This window comes from Corvus hawaiiensis, chromosome 3 (assembly GCF_020740725.1).
Source record: "Corvus hawaiiensis isolate bCorHaw1 chromosome 3, bCorHaw1.pri.cur, whole genome shotgun sequence".
Lineage (NCBI taxonomy): Eukaryota > Metazoa > Chordata > Aves > Passeriformes > Corvidae > Corvus > Corvus hawaiiensis.
In genome coordinates this window covers 2,388,665-2,404,319 of record NC_063215.1, presented here as the reverse complement: position 1 = coordinate 2,404,319, position 15,655 = coordinate 2,388,665, and the positions used below count along the sequence as shown (strand labels likewise).

Below are 15,655 nucleotides of genomic sequence, written 5' to 3'. Positions count from 1 at the left end.
AAAGAGCTGTTGGATCTTTGCACATTCCCTTTAGAGATGGGAGCAATCCCTGAACAGTGATCCTGAGAGTTTTAAATTATCTAAAAGGAGAAATAGAAAGATCTCAACAGCACCAGCACAGAGGAATTATCCTTCCTGTTCTCTGGGGGGTTTATGACATGGAAACAGTGACAATCCTCCACTTCAAACATCAGCTCAGAAAGCCAAAAGCTCTTTTAAATGTCCGTTTTTCCTTCCTTCTTGATACCTTGCTGATGGAACAGATGATTTACCACTTTGGGAGAAATTATGGAGTTCTTCTGAATAATGAGTGGGAAGGAAGGACAAGGTGGAGTGTCCCGTCCCGTTCAGAGTCACTCTCCATGCAGTGGCCTTGCTGGGGTTCGGAAGGGAAGTTTTACCTCCATGGTGCATTTTTAGGGATCAGTCGTTCTCCCTCTCAGCACTTTTTCCTTGCCTCCTTCTCTGGGTGCAGTAGCACCAATTTGCACAGAATAAAACCCATTTTGTAGGAAAAAACCCTTCCCTGTGAGGGTGGTGAGGCCCTGGCACAGGCAGCTCAGAGAAGCTGTGGCTGCCCCTGGATCCCTGGAAATGTCCAAGGCCACGTTGTCGGGTTGGAATGGGATGGGATTTAATGTCCTTCCCATCCCAAACCATTCCGTAATGCCCTGATTCTCTTGTCCCAGGTAAGAACGACGGCTCCATCGGAGGGAAGCAGTATTTCAGGTGTAACCCAGGCTATGGATTGCTGGTGAAGCCGGGCAGGGTCAGGAAGGCCTCGGGCCCGGCGCGGCGCCGGAGCACCGGCCTGAGGCTGCAGGGAGCGGCCGGGGCGGAGAACAGGAGGAGCGGGAACTTCTCCGGGTCAGCCTCCAACCTGGCCTCCCTCACAGCCTTGGCCAAGTCAGAAGGAGGATCCACGCTACGACTGGAGAAGAGCCAGAAAAACGCAGAGAACAGGAAATCCTGGGCAAACTGAGAGATCCCAGCCCAGCAAACGCCCTGGGACGCGGCCGGGGGAGCCGGCAGCTTCGGGAAGCGAAACCAACCATCCCATCTTCCAGCTGGTGGCAAACACTAATGAAGGGTTTGTTCTCTCTGCTCTGGGTTCTTGACACGACAAGTCTTTGCCTCGTCATGGTGCTGGATCCTTCGTTTCCTGTCCCAAGTCCTGACGTTTCCGGGGGTAACCAACGGCAGCCGGGGCCGGCGCACAGCGGTGGGTGGGTGTAATGAGCTCCTTCTCTTCCTCCTTCCAGAGGAAAATTGGTCAAACCATGGCACAGCTTCCCAACAGCCACGAAATCCTCCCCAGGCACCGGCGCTTCCCTTGGAGCGCAGGGCAATTCCCGAAGAACATCCACAAGAATAACAGCTCTGTTGCAATTCCATAAGAGCTGTGTCAGTATCACGTAATCCACCATGAAAGGGCAAGGTGGGAATGATTCCAGACAGGCAGAGAAGTGAAAGTAGAACTTTGTTTGGAGATAGAGACCCCTCAAAGTCCTTTGATTTAAAAAAGTTGCAGCCCTTGGGTTATGTGGCTGGGCCGGTGCCTGTTTGGATCACTGCCGTGTTATCTCACTCTCCTGTGGAAATCAGCATGGTCTTCCCAGCTGGTTCGTTGGGAATGGGAGAAAGCCCGTGGCCAACTCTGTCCTGTTTCTGATCCTTTTAATGTTTGCTCTCCCCATGACAGGATCCCCTCTCTCACTTGCCCTAGAGTGGCAGGACCTTCTCCTTGGTTCCTCCCTGTGGGCCGAGAGGATTTTTGCAGAGGTGTCAGCACTGAAGTGCTTCCCTGTTCCCACCCAGCCTTTGGAGACACTCGGAATTTTGCCAAGCAGGGGGTTGCTGCCCTCGTAACAGGATCAATCCAGTCTATTTATTTTTATTTATTCTTTTAAAACGTGAAATGTTCGCGCTTTACAATCATCCCCGCCCGGCGCTGCACAGAGGAGCTCTCCCAGCACCATCCCAAGCGCCGATCCAAAGAGGAGGTGCCTCTGTCGTCCCCAAAACCAGCCTCTCTCCTGGAAAGGGGGAGCTTTGGGCTGGCTTTTATAAACTTGATTTTATTTGTGGCTGGTTTTTAGCTGCCTGTGGCCCAGGGGACGTATCCCTGTCCGTGTGTCCGTGCACGGATCGGCCGACCCTCGTTTTCCTATCAAATCCTGAAAAGCCACAGATTTTTCTATCCTGAGCTGTTTATATCTTGTTTAGTCATCATGGGGGGGATTGGACAGCCTGAGCTATAGATGTTTTAGCTACGTGGGGACTATTTAGGATGCTAAATTAATGATTAAACTTCAATATCTCTCCCATCGCTGCCCGTGGGTATCCAAGTGCCTTAAACCATCTGGTTCCGAGGTCCAAGGGAAAGCTCTGTTGGCATCAAAGGAGATAGGGATGCTTAGCGAAGGAGATAATTATGCTGATTTACTGTAATTAATATCATTTATGCAGAAGGAATAAAATTAAAATAGAAACTAATCTGTAGCAGAAATAAGTGGGCTGGGTTCCGATGCAGCCCGCGTAGAACTGCCAGGGATTCGTGTATCTTCCAGCTTGATGTAAGTAGTTTCAGTGTTCCCTAAATTTTCCTCAAGAAATCTTAATATAAAATGTACAGAGCAGCTTTCTAAAGATATTTTTAGTGTACAGTTTTCCCTCTTTTCCCTTTGCACGAAGCTCCTGTCCATCCGAGCCACGATGGGGGAGGAATTTGGTAGTAACAAATTCGGATGCTGAAATCCCGGGTTTTAAAGTTAAAACTGGTTTTATAGACACAACCCACGCAACGAAACGCTTTGTTCTGGGGGTCTGAGGAGTCTTGCTGATGAAAGAGCACCCACTAATTAATTTGATGCCTCTTACACTGCCTTGTTGGTTCCCTTAATTCCACCCTGACCGTGTTTTTAATTGCACTTTGTTCCCCTGTGCCGCCGGAAGAAGCTGATGTGAAACAGCCCCTCCCCGGAGTTGTGTGGTTTTAGTCTCAGCATTTCAGATACCTGGATTTAGGGATGTCTTTAAAACTCCTCCATGTTTGCTCGATGGCCCCTTTGGGGGAGATGTGAAGGGAGGAACCTCCAAGTCCTTTTGAAGCCTCTTTTCTTGCACCGCTGTCTGGGAATCCAGGATTTCAACGTGGCCCATGGAAAGGTGCCCAGGCTGCAGGAGAGAGGGGGAGGGACAGAAAGAGCTGGGTTGATGGTTCCCTGTTTCTGCTGCTGATTATAAACCCCTCTGGCCTGTTTGTGCTCCAGCCCTGACCGTGGTTTGGTGTTTGCACACCCGGGACACGCGGCCAGAGGCTGATCCGACTGCTCTGGGCTGGATTCCCTCTCCTTCTGCCCTCAGCTGGGTTGCAGAACCATGGAGAGGGGTGTGAAGGGTGGTTTGAGCAGCCCACAGCTGCTGCCTCCTCTGGGATAACTTGTCCTGGAAGGAGGAAATCTCTCCAATAGGGCTGGGATGATTCCAAGAATCCTGTGGGAATGAGGAGCACGAGGAGCCCGCGGTGCCTTTGTGGAGGGAGGACCTTGCTCAGAGCTCTCTTGGTTTTCACCATCTCCTTTGACTTCGGAAGCAAAACCTCTCCTCAGATTCCACCCTAAAGTCACCCTGATGCAGGACAAGCTCCAGAAAGCTAAAGAAATTTTGGCCGTGAGGGTGTTCCTGGAGGATTCCCTGACTCTCTCCTGCTCCCTCCCAGCCTTCCTGGGCACGTGAGGTCTTTTCTAAAGGTGTTCCCCAAATTTTTGGCACAGTGAGTGGCACATTCTGTTACTCAAAGCCATCTTTTACTTCACCCCAGCTAAGCCAACTAACCAGAAAAGAGGTAAAAACCACCATGGAGGTGATCATAGATATTTCTTATTGATAATATTAGAAAAACTCTACTCTCAGCCTAAAGGAGGAGGTGCTCTTAACTGGAACCGCCCAGCACTGAGGCTGGTGTGTGAATAGCTATGCATATTTTTCCAAGTTTTCATGCACTTTATGCAGGGAAGGAGAAGATTTAATGCAGGAAAGTGTAATTGTAGCGAGTGTCTCATCTCTGGTGTCTCTCGGGGCTTCAGTCCTGCTGGCTGCATCCCTGAATTGTGGGTGGGTCTCGGGTTCTTGGAAGATGATGGTGGTGAGTTGGAAAGGTTCCAGCCACCCCCATGTCCGCAGGGCTGGGGGTCCCTCCTCCCCACAGGGTGTCCCTGACGCCGAGCCAGCCAAGAGGAGGCTTCTCAGAGGGACTTTCTGGGTATTCTCAAGCCAGGCCTAGCCTTTTTCCTGTGTTAGATTGAGCTCTTGAGGTGTTTTCATCTCCATGCCCAAAATCAAGCCCATTTGCCCCGAGGCTTTGGCTCTTTGCTGTTCTCTGACATCGTTTGGTTGAGGAAAGCGAACAGAAGCAAATTCTGTGTGGTGACACCGCCCGGGTCCTTAAGCAGAGGGTTTTGTCTGTGGCTGGGGTGGAATGTTCAACACCCCTGTGCTCTCCTACAAAGGAAGAACTCCCTCATTCCTCCCCACGGTGGTTGGAACCCCACCTGGGTGTTGTCCAGCCCCGTCCGAGCCCTGCGGAACCGCGTCCGTGGTGATGCTCCTGCTCTCCCTCCGCCGGTTCCTCCAGTTCTTTGCACAAGATTCCATTTTCCCAGTGCCTTATCCCGGGGCCAGCAGCCGAGGCGGCCTCGGGGTGCCTGGATTTTAGGGAATGAGGCGGTGAGGAACGGTGTGGGCTGGTCACACTACACAACACCCCTAGTGGGGTCAGGATCAAGTGTCTTGTTCCTCCATCTCCTGTCTCCCATCTTTGGTTTCTGCCCTCTCCACCGTTCCCAAACCCTGATCCTGTTGGGTTCCCTGGGAGCTGGTCCCAGCTCGTGTGTCCCTGCCAGGGTCAGACCCTGCAGTGGCTCTGTGTACTTTAAATGAGCTGAAATCCAAAGAGACTTTGTAATGAGCTGTAAAGTTTTTAATTATTTCTGTACCATACTAAATGACTGTAATATTGTATCATGCGTGCGATGCCGCCTGCGGGACCTGAATAAACGTCTTCTTTAGAGCTGGGATGTCTGGGCTTTGTTGTTCCAGATAGTGGCACCAAAATGTTTAGAATCAGAATAGTTTCAGTTGGAAAAGCTTCCAAAATTGAGTCCAGCAGTTCCCCAGCACTGCCAAGGCCACCACTGACCCATGTTCCCAAGTGCCACAGCCACGTGGCTTTTCAATCCCTCCAGGGATGGAGATTCCAGCACTGCCCTGGGCAGCTGTGCCAGTGCCTTTTTGGGGAAGAATTTTTTCCTAATATCCACAGTGGGATGAGGATCCCAAGGACTTTCCTGTCTTGCTCCAGCTTGGTCTGTAGGGAGGTCGATGCCTCAGGGAACTGCCACAACCAATGCTGTCAGCTAAAAAGGGCTCAGGGTGATGAGACCCCCTCAACATTCCATGATGTCCTTGAAACCCCTGCCTGGGCCACACGATTTCCTTTTCTTTGGCACCGTTTCTCTCCCAAACACAGCTTCATGTTGGAAACAACAGGCAGGGTTTCACTGGGATTATTTTGTGTTTTTTAGTTTATCTTGGCCTTTTTTGAAAGCAACAAATGCTGCGTTGATCTCCCCATCCCCACTGAAACTCAGCGAGCAAAGGATATTTTTATCAGCGCTGTCTTGCAATCAGCACACGAAAACAGCTTTTTTTTCCTTTAAAGCCACTTCCCTTTTATGTTTTACCTTCTGAAAGAAGAAAACCCTCTTTGGCTGAAACACAGGAGCTGTTTGAAGCAGCGTCACTTTGTTCAAACCTCGCTCTTCCCGGAAGGTGGCTGTGGCACCTTCCCCGCGCTGCCACGTTCTGTTCTCCAGCCAAAGCTGGCTTGAAAAGGCTCCGATCAAAAAGAGCAGGAAAATCATTTTTAAAAACCCCCAAAATGAACAAAGAACACCTTTCCCCCCATTTTCCTTCAAATTAATGCTGCTTCCTTTGGCCCTGCTTGGCTTCAAACACTTTGCCATGGGAGGCAGCAGCCCCTGGGCTTCACCTGAGTGGAGAGAGGAGCTGCCCTCCCACGAGCTGGGCACATTTCCAAGGGGGTTTTGCTCACCTTTGGACACCAAGCTGTGACAAATTACTGGTTTTTCCCTGGTTAGTCTGCTTTCCCACCAAAACAGGCACGAAGGGCTGGAAGTGCAGCTTCTCTGCAAAGCACAGGCCTCCAGTGTGGGTTTGTTACTCTTGTTTTGTTTAAACACCTCCCAGTGGAGCTTTTCCTGGTTTTCAGCTGTGAAGAAGGGAGTGGGCTTCATCCAGCATCCCAGGGTAGCTACAGACACCCCTGGAAGTGTTTGCCCCATCCCTAGAAGTGTCCAAGGCCAGGTTGGATGGAACGTGGAGCAGCCTGGGACAGTGGAAGGTGTCCCGCAGGGGGGGGGACCAGATGAGCGTTGAGGTCCCTTCCAACCCAAAACATTCTGGGATTCCATGATCCCCAGCCTCCTCCCTCCAGGAAATTCCCTCTGCAAACACAGCAGCTCTGGCAGCTGATGATGGGGAGGGTTAAGATAAATGTTATCCCCCTCTGATGTCTGAGAGGCACAAGGAGCACTTTGAAAGGTGTTTCCACCCCTAAAGTCCAATATTCATTACCTGCAGCCCTCCTGAGTTGCCTTCCCCCTTGTTTTGGGGTGTCCATCCTGAGCAGACCCCCCACCCACAGCTGCAAATCTTGGTTTTAACCAGGATGGCAGGACCTGGACACCATTTCACTGAATAAATCAGTTCCTGTGACTTTGTGTCTTCTCTGCCACCTGGCTCATCCTTCCACACCACCTGCAGGAATTGCTTCCCATTCTGAGGAAGCTTTTCACCACCCACCCCATAAATCCTCCTTGAGACCCCAAGCTGCTCAGCCCCACCAGGCCAGGACCAAAGGGCAGCCCCAGCCCTCTCCTGCCTTGGCTCCTCAAAATTACCCCTGTACTCAATAATTCAACATCTTTTGCTTTTATCACCAGGTGATCCCAAAGTCTGCTCCCCCCAGACCTTCAACTCGAGCAAGAGACTTCTATTGTTGGGAGGGCACTCACAGGGCCCTTCCTGAGGCTCCAGGAGCTTCTGGGGTTTCCAGAGGGAAGGGCACCATCTCCAAGGGCACATCATCTCTGTATGACCTTCACCTGTGACAAACGCAACCCCAGTTGACAGAGAACTCTATTCTCAACATCTCCTTCTAGTGGAAAGAGCCCCAAAAGGTCTCTGGAATCAGCCCATGGCTCAAATTCCAAGTGACTGCACTGCTCCAAATCCACCATCGTGTCCATCACCTTCATCCCTTCCAGAGACCATCCTTACAAAAAGGGAGTGCACAAAGAATTCCATTTTCCCCAAACGAATCAACATTTTCTGCATTCACTTTTTTCTCAGGACACACTTCAGGTCACACCCAAGCCCTGCACAAAAAGGACGATGGAAGAAAAGGGTCGGTGTTGAGTTATACATTTTTATTTTCTAATAGGTACAATACTAAAATAAACACAAATTAAAAAAAAGTTTTATTAAAACAAAACTGTACAAAAAAGCAGTTATACTACATTTTAATTACAGAACAGTCTACTGTCCAAAAGGCACTAATCCAGAATAGGAGATACAATGATACAGGACTCATTTGAACTATTTTAATCAATACAATAGAGCACTTGTTTCTCTGTCCATTCACATACAGAAACAAGGACTTTTGCTACAGTCATTACACATTGTTATAAATATGAGCCCTACGTGGAAAGGTGCAGTATCGCTCTCCCTGGGCCGCGGGTTGGCTCTAACAAAGACAGGGATTAAATTAAAAAAAAAAGGGAACAAAAAAGGGGCACAGGGGGAGAGGCTGATGGTTCGTTTTCGCAGCAGCTGCCACCAGGGGAGGGTGTGATGGACATTCACCCTCCCCTGAATTTCGGATGGAGGCTGGACCAGTTTCCTCAAGGGTCTGTGGTGGGACTGAAGGTGAACTTCCATCACTTCCTGCCCAAAGCTTTGCATCAGTTACTCCACTACATCCTGTTCTATCCAGGTTCCTTTGGCCCTTTCTTTCCCTGGAGAGTTCTCTGTGATGGATAAATAACAATTCCCAAGCACACCAAGGGTTCTCAGGTTTCCTACACTATTCCTTTTCTCCTTGCAGGGAGCCATCAGCATCTTGCAGATAAAGGCAGTGACTGGGAGAAGAGTTTGGAATGATGTTCTCAACACTCAGTGCCTTCACTGCAAGGGCATCTGGTGTAAGATGGAGCCCTCTCAAGGCTGCTCCAACTTTCTCAAAGCAAAGTGCCCCAAAGCCACCAGGGGTGCTGGGGTGGATGCTCCTGAGAGGGAGTTACAACCCATCACCTCCCAACCCTCCTTCCTGACAGCCAAGCTCCCCAAGTGCACCAGCGTGGGGAACACGAGGTGCTTCCTCCATCCCCCGTGGGGGTGGGACTGAGCTTCACCCCCTGAGACTTCCCCAGCACTTTCTTCTCCACAAGCAACTTCCCACCACGAGGATCTGCTCATCCTCCCTCCCAACCTATCCAATCCATTTTTTTTCCCCCAAAATGTCAGGCTGAGGAGCAGCAGCAGACCATGGACATGTGTTTAGGGAACAACTACCACACAGGAGTCAACCAGCACATGAATATTCAACTTCATGAGGAGGAGCAGCGGCACAAGGCGCCCAGGAAATGACACATCTCGTCTTTCAGCTGAACGAGCAGCCCTTAAGATCAAGACCAGGGTGGATCTGAAGAGTATGATGATGATGATGATGATGATGGGCATCACCTGACCCGTTCCCCGTGGAGGAAGGAGGTCGGTCAGACGCGGGCAGGAGAGGGATACTGCACCTTTGGAACAGTGTCATACACATAAGACAAAGACAGGCATCTGGATGTTAACAAAAATAAGTAACAAAGAAATATGATTAAACAAAATCTCTTCTCACATCATCCTATACTACATCCTCCTTCTGCTTAGCAGAAAATTGTACGTACACAAAAATACAAATACACAATTTTGTAGAACAGTCTGATTTTAATATATTTATATATATTTATATTTATATGAGTGGCAGGTTAGTTCATTATATAGAGCTTTTTGCACTTTTGGCTCATATGCAACAAGGCTTTATAAATTCAGCTTTAGCTTTCATTCAGGTTTTATAGCTTCTTGAACATTTGTTTTCACATTTAAAGCAGCATCCAATTTGCAAGAGGAGTTGGTGGTGGCTACAGCAAGGATCAGGTCAAGAGGTTATTTGGGGGCTGGGGGGGAGGAGAATATACATTCCAGTGTGTGTGTGTGTGTATGTGTGCGCTAGTGCTCATGGAAAACAGACCAGAGGGTGACCACACCACTCCAGGATCCCATGGTTACCTCTTGAGGTAGGCAGGACACCTACAGCAGATGAGACACAGGGCCCAGCTGGGGCAAACCAGCAGCTGGGTGGGAGATGCCGACGGAGGAACGGACAGGGCAGGGATGGGACACGGCTCGTCTTGGGTGTCACTGATACATCTGGGGACACTGAAGTGACAGGAGGCAGCTGGAGCCATCCCAGCACAGCCCAAAGAGGAGAGGCACGGCTGGCACCCACCCCCAAGCTGAGGTCACGGTGGGACAAAGTCAAGACACACAAAATTTGGATGTGAGGAACCTCCCCAGCCTTCGCTGGGGTTTTGCTCCACTTTTGTGTGGCTCCGAGGCTGTTCCACCGTCCCCTCACCTGTGGGTTTGCAACACTCAACTACAGCATCCACCTGCTGCCACCAACATCCCCTGCCAGTGACAGTCGCTTTTCAGGGAAAATACCACTTCCAAAAGGCATCTCGGAGCAGGGCCAAGGGTCTGTGTGTGCCACGGGCTCCACCAACAGTGGATTTCCATCAGAAATGTCCTGATTTCCATCAGGACCCCAGCAATGGATTCCCACAGGATCACTGCTTCTATCAACACCCATCCACTCCCCAGAGGCTGAGCTTCTGCTCTCTGCAGAGATGTCCTCAAGCTTTGCTTGCCAACAGTCCCTTCCCAGGCTTTCCCACCTCGGATGTCAAAACATTTTGTTGCTAATGAAAACTAAAACATCTACACACAGATTGCTTTAATTTGCTGAAACCTTAAGTACTAAAACACCTCCATAGTGTTCTGTTACCTCCTTTCACTCTGGTCAGAAGAAATCCTACTTTAATGTGATTTTTTGAATTATCACTGATACCTTTTTTCTTCAAACCCACATAAAATTCTCACCTTTACGAAATTATAACCACCTGCCAATAGTTAGGATTATTTTGACAAAATGTTGAGCAGGTGCCACTATGATAAACCTAGAAATAAATAAGAATATAGGAAGAAACTGCCTTTGGGATTCCAAGAGGTTTTGGCTGCCCCATCCCTGGAAATGTTCCAAGTTGGGTTGGACAGGGCTTGGAGCAACCTGGAATAGTGGGAGGTGCCCCTGCCCACGGCACGGCGTGGAACTGGATGATTTTTAAGGTTTTTTCCAACCCAAACCATTCTGTGATTCCTAAGGAGGTGATTAAAGAAGCACATCAGCTTTTTCCACCCAGACCTGGTTTTCCAGAGGTGGATGTTTATCACACAGAGCTCTTTGTATCTGCAATCCAAGAGGCAGTTTTGTACTGAAGTCTATCCAAGCTTCCCCCCTCTTCGCCATCCACCCCAAATCAGAGATTGCAAACATTTGGCTGAGAAATGAGATTCCTCCCAAAAGACTGGGAACCAAGGGGGGCAGCACGAGGAAAGAACGGGGAATTTTTTCCAGCCGGATTCTGCCGGGCTCTGGACTCGTTGGAGGGATGTGCGGAGGGATGCAGGGAGGGCTCTTTTCTTAAGAGGGAAATGAGGTCTAATCCTATTCCTCCAGCTCACTCTGGAGTCCTATTCCTCACTTAGGCACTTTTTAAATTGACACTAGGAAAAAAAAACCCAAAATGAAAGAAGTACTGCACATATCTCACACTTCCCCGGCTCTCGGCAGCCTTGGGAAGATCATAAAGACCAAGAGGAAGACAGCCAAGGCAATTTGTCAGGAAAACAGTGCTCCCCACGGCCACAGCTGACTTTGACTCGTCACCCTTTGACAGAACTGCTGTGGAACCAAACCGAGTTTAAACCTGCTATTCCTGGGTTATCTTTAAGGGCACAGCCTGTCCCTCGGTGCCACAATGACATCGCGTCATCCCACAGGACCTGACTTCCAAAGGGACACGGGGCTCTCCCAGCCTAAACCAGCAGCACTGGTGGGAGAAGTGCAGCCCAGAACCATCCAGAACTCTCGCAGCAAGGTCAGGGAGGCTTTGATAAGATTCAGAAAGACATTCCTGGGGCCAAAAGCAAGGAAGAAAGGGGGTGCTTTTGGGTTTGTATTGGGTGGTGGAATGGGAAATCTGTCCCTCCCGAAAGACCAAACACGGCTCTGGCCCCACAGCAACCAAAACCCAGTAACCAGCTTCAGGTCAGCACAAGGCTCAGGATGACACCCAAATTCACACAGAAGCCAAAAAAAAAAAAAAAAAAAAAAAAGCACTGGATAACACTGAAAGATGGGAAGCTCAAATTCCAAACTCTGCTTTCACTGTAATTTTTCATTTGGAAAAGTGACTTCAAGATTTTCCAATGATTTTCAAACCTAAACCAATGTATGAATGAAACCAAAAAGCTACTCTGGCTGCAATGAGTGATCCCCAGCCCTGGATAAACAAAGTGTCCCAGGGAAGCAGCAGACTCCTGGGAAAGCTGTGCAAATCCAGGGATCCAGTCCCAAACACCCACAGGAAAAGTGGGCATCCAAACCAGGAATATCCACGGCTCCAATTAAAGTTCCAACACAAAGGCAAAATAAACTGGAGCAAAAAAGGCCAGGCTGGACAGGGCTTGGAGCAACCTGGGATAGGGGAAGGTGTCCCTGCCCATGGCAGGGGGTGGCACTGGATGAGCTTTGAGGTCCCTTCCAACCCAAACCATTCCATGATTCCATGAAAAAAACGCTTCCATCTGGTCCCTCTCCCATGGTCCAAACACCTCATTTCACCCAGGATGGGGCAAGTGAAGAACCTGCTGTAAACTGGCTGAATTTATGAAATGGTTCTTCTTTTAAGTGGCCAAAGTGGATAAAATTGTTCTTATTTATTCCATATATTCATAGATTTCAAGTAAGTAACGGATACAGCACCATCTAAAAGGCCAAAGGAAAGGGGAATGTCTCCCAGTAAACAAACCTTCCCAGTAAAAAAAAGACAATCCAAGTAATGATAAAAAAATTACACTTAAAAACTACCATTTCTATGATTTTCTAATAATCCGAACTGCAAGGAGGGAAGGGAGAAGGGTCTGAGGGCTGGGAAAACCCAGAGCAGAGAGTCTGGAAGCTTCTGCCCTACACTGGATTGCTTTTTATAGGGTGGAAACAATATAAATCCCTTACTTGGAGGCTGCAAGGACAACAGGTTCAGGTCAGAGCACTTCAGGATAGGCAAACCAGATAAAAAAAGGATTATCAGGGTGTCAAGGAGCTTGGATGAAAGATAATTTCTGTGAGAAGCACTGAAATTTGGAAAAATAATGTGACAAATTCAGTACCAAGAATCAACTTCAGAGGGAAGCGAATGGCTCAGAGCAGTTGAGGAGGGACAGCTCAGACTCTCCACAGGAATTCCTTCAAGAAATACAGGCTCCATGGAAAAAATAAGGAGACATCAGTTTAGCCAGAGGGCTTGTCCTGGCTGTGGGATTTTTTGAAGCCATCTGACAATGGTATTGTGAAAATCAGCTGCTGAGGCGCTGCAGCCCAAAGAAATGGTTGTGACTGATCAAATTCTGTTTATGCTGAATTTTTGGGGTAATTGTGAAAGATTTTTATCTTTTTGGAACAGGAACTGGGGTTAGAGACATAAGGCACGACGTGTTCTCTGATGGACAGTTCTTGCTGCAGAGAACCCCTCCAGAACTCAAATCTCTATAAATTATTCAATATTCTGAACAAGTTCTAAAGGTAAAAGACACATTTTATCTCTTTGGAGTCACAGATTTACAATTAAGGCCAGAAGGGACCAGTCTGTCACCTACAAGGGGATCCTGAATGTCGGGTGGCCTCCCACAATCCTGATGCAAACTCCCCATTCCATCTACTTCATTAAAAAAAGAAATTAAAAAATTAAATGAAAACCCCAAACCAAACCCTAACTGAAAGTGTCCCTTTATTCTGCATCACTCTTTACAAATTTTATCACGTATATCCAATGGATTTATAAACATTCCCTCATCTCCACAGCGTTTATTTTCTCCAAGGACCTGGAGAAAAAGGACTGAGACTTAAAAAGCTCTAAAGGAAGAAAGAGTTGGGCAAATGAAGAGCTCTGAAGGAAGGGAGTGGGGAACTAAAGTGTTAGAATGGAACTGTTCCTGCCCATGAGCAGCCGTGTGCCAAGGTGGGAATGTTTGGTTAAACTGAAAGGCAACTGCAGGGAGAGCTTCCAGCACATTCCAGGGCCTAAAGGGGCTCCAACAGAGCTGGAGAGGGACTCTGGATAAGGGACAGAGGGACAGGACACAGGGAATGGCTTCCCAGTGCCAGAGGGCAGGGATGGATGGGAGATTGGGAAGGAATTCCTGGCTGTGAGGGCGTGGCTGGGATAGAACTCCCAGAGAAGCTGTGGTGGCCCCTGGATCCCTGGAAGAGTCCAAGGCCAGGCTGGACAGGGCTTGGAGAGACCTGGGATAGTGAAGGTGTCCCTGCCCATGGCAGGGGGTGGAATGAGATAGGATTTAACCTCCCTTCCCACCCAAACCATTCTGGGATTCTCTGAACCACCTCTGTGAGAAACTGAACAAAAGCAGGGCTCAGGTTCCAGTAATAGCTCCTAAACCACTTCAGTTCTCTCATCAACAAACATCCCAAGGTGTTCTTCCTTTTCAGGGAGCAGTTCCAGATTTTGTGCAATACCCCTGGGTCTTTCCCACCAACATCTTGAATTCCTTCACCATTCCAAACCCAAACTCATCCCATTCCATCCCACTGGGAACAGAGATGCTCCTGCTGCTGTTTTCATTCCATAATTTTATCAATTTTTTCAAGGTAAGAACAGCTTGGATGTGTCAGGGATAGTCTGTGGCATTTGGGGCTTGAAAAGATCTGCTCATAATGCATAAATGCACTGGAAAACCTGGCCAGTGAGCTGATATTTGGAATTCCTGGCTCTGGTTAGCTCCTGAAGGATATTTTCCATCCTGTCCCTACAGCCCTGTCAAAGACAGAGAGCAGCAACTTCATCAGCAGGCAGACTTCAAAAAAAAATTATATCCGAAGTCAAATGTGCTTTGAGGAATGGAATAAATGCTTAATATTCTTAATGGAATATACTGGGTGAGAAATATTAATTAATAATTTACTTTCATTATCTCTTTGCCCTCCTTGAGCGATCTGATGGATAAACTGTGTAAGTAAAACGTATTTTTAAATCTCAAATGATGTCAAATATATCTCAGAAGGCTGAATCCAACCTCTTAATTAAAGAGGTGGGTTATTTAAGCTACATATGCCATCTTGCCATAACATGGAAGACTTTAATTAGTTAAGGAGAAGGGAGAGGAGGATGGGAAGCTGAATTGAGGCCAGTGACAGCAGCAAGTTGAGTATCTAAAAATGTATTTTCTAAAAAAGAAGTTGTTCCCATTGCTACTGTGAGTGTAGTGGTGGGAACTGTGCTGGAAGAACTGAAGTACCCACAGCCACAGGTCTGCTCTGAACTGGGATTCACAAAGATTTCAGTACAAAGAAGCTGAGAAGTAACTGGAAGATTTGAATAAGAGCCTAAGGAAGTCCCTAAATTCTTTAGCGAGTTAGGAACCTGGTAAGTTTTACTAAATTTGACTCAGAGTCCCTCTAAGCATCCTTACATGCCAAAAAAATGTGGAAACCTGCGTGATAAGTGGAGAACAGCACTGTGGAAAAAAATCTGGTCAAGAAACTTAAGGGCAAAAACAGAGCACAGGCTCTGCAGTGCTCCGTGGGCAACAGATACTCACAAAAACAGATTTAGAAGGCACAGAACTCCCTAGGGCAGAAGCTTTTGGAGAATCTAGCAACAGATCAGGGGAAAATGATGGTATTTTGGGTCACCACCAGATATCCTGGGTGAATGGCAAGGACAGTGTTCAGCCAAACCTCTTGTGAGAGGATATTTTGAGATTTTTTTAAGGAAAAAGGGGAGTTAGCTCCTATCACTACACGGTGTTAACTGACAGAGCGAAGAGCTGGAGGAGAACATGGCAACAAGTGCTGGTAAGGCTTCCAAAGAGACACTGGGAATGGGAATTTGGAGTGGCAACCAAGAGCCAGGGACATTCCCTGCTCCAAGGAACCCTCCACCTGCAGACAGGTGAAAACTCAGGATGAGTCCAGTGGAGTTCATGGCTCATCCTCTCCAACTGCACAACTCCAAAATGAGCCAGAAGAGCTAAACCAGGCCCTGGGCAATCTGTCCCCAGGCTGTCACACAACCAAATGTCCTCTTTGTCTCCCAAACTCACTGGGAGTGACACGCACGTGGAGCTGGGAACAGAAAATCAGGAGGAGCAGCTTTGCATAGAAAAC

The 15,655-nt window shown here is 48.3% G+C and overlaps 1 protein-coding gene across 3 annotated transcripts in view; it reads left to right on the top strand.

Annotated features, from left to right (window-relative positions):
• Positions 1-5,071, top strand: part of KIF13B (kinesin family member 13B) — a 119,967-nt gene extending 114,896 nt beyond the window's left edge. For all 3 annotated transcript variants that reach the window (XM_048296328.1, XM_048296329.1, XM_048296327.1), the window contains one exon: positions 690-5,071. In XM_048296328.1, the coding sequence (XP_048152285.1) occupies positions 690-982 (293 nt within the window). In that variant the 3' untranslated portion in view covers positions 983-5,071. The remainder of the gene's footprint in view (positions 1-689) is intronic.
• The last annotated feature ends 10,584 nt before the right edge of the window (positions 5,072-15,655 follow it).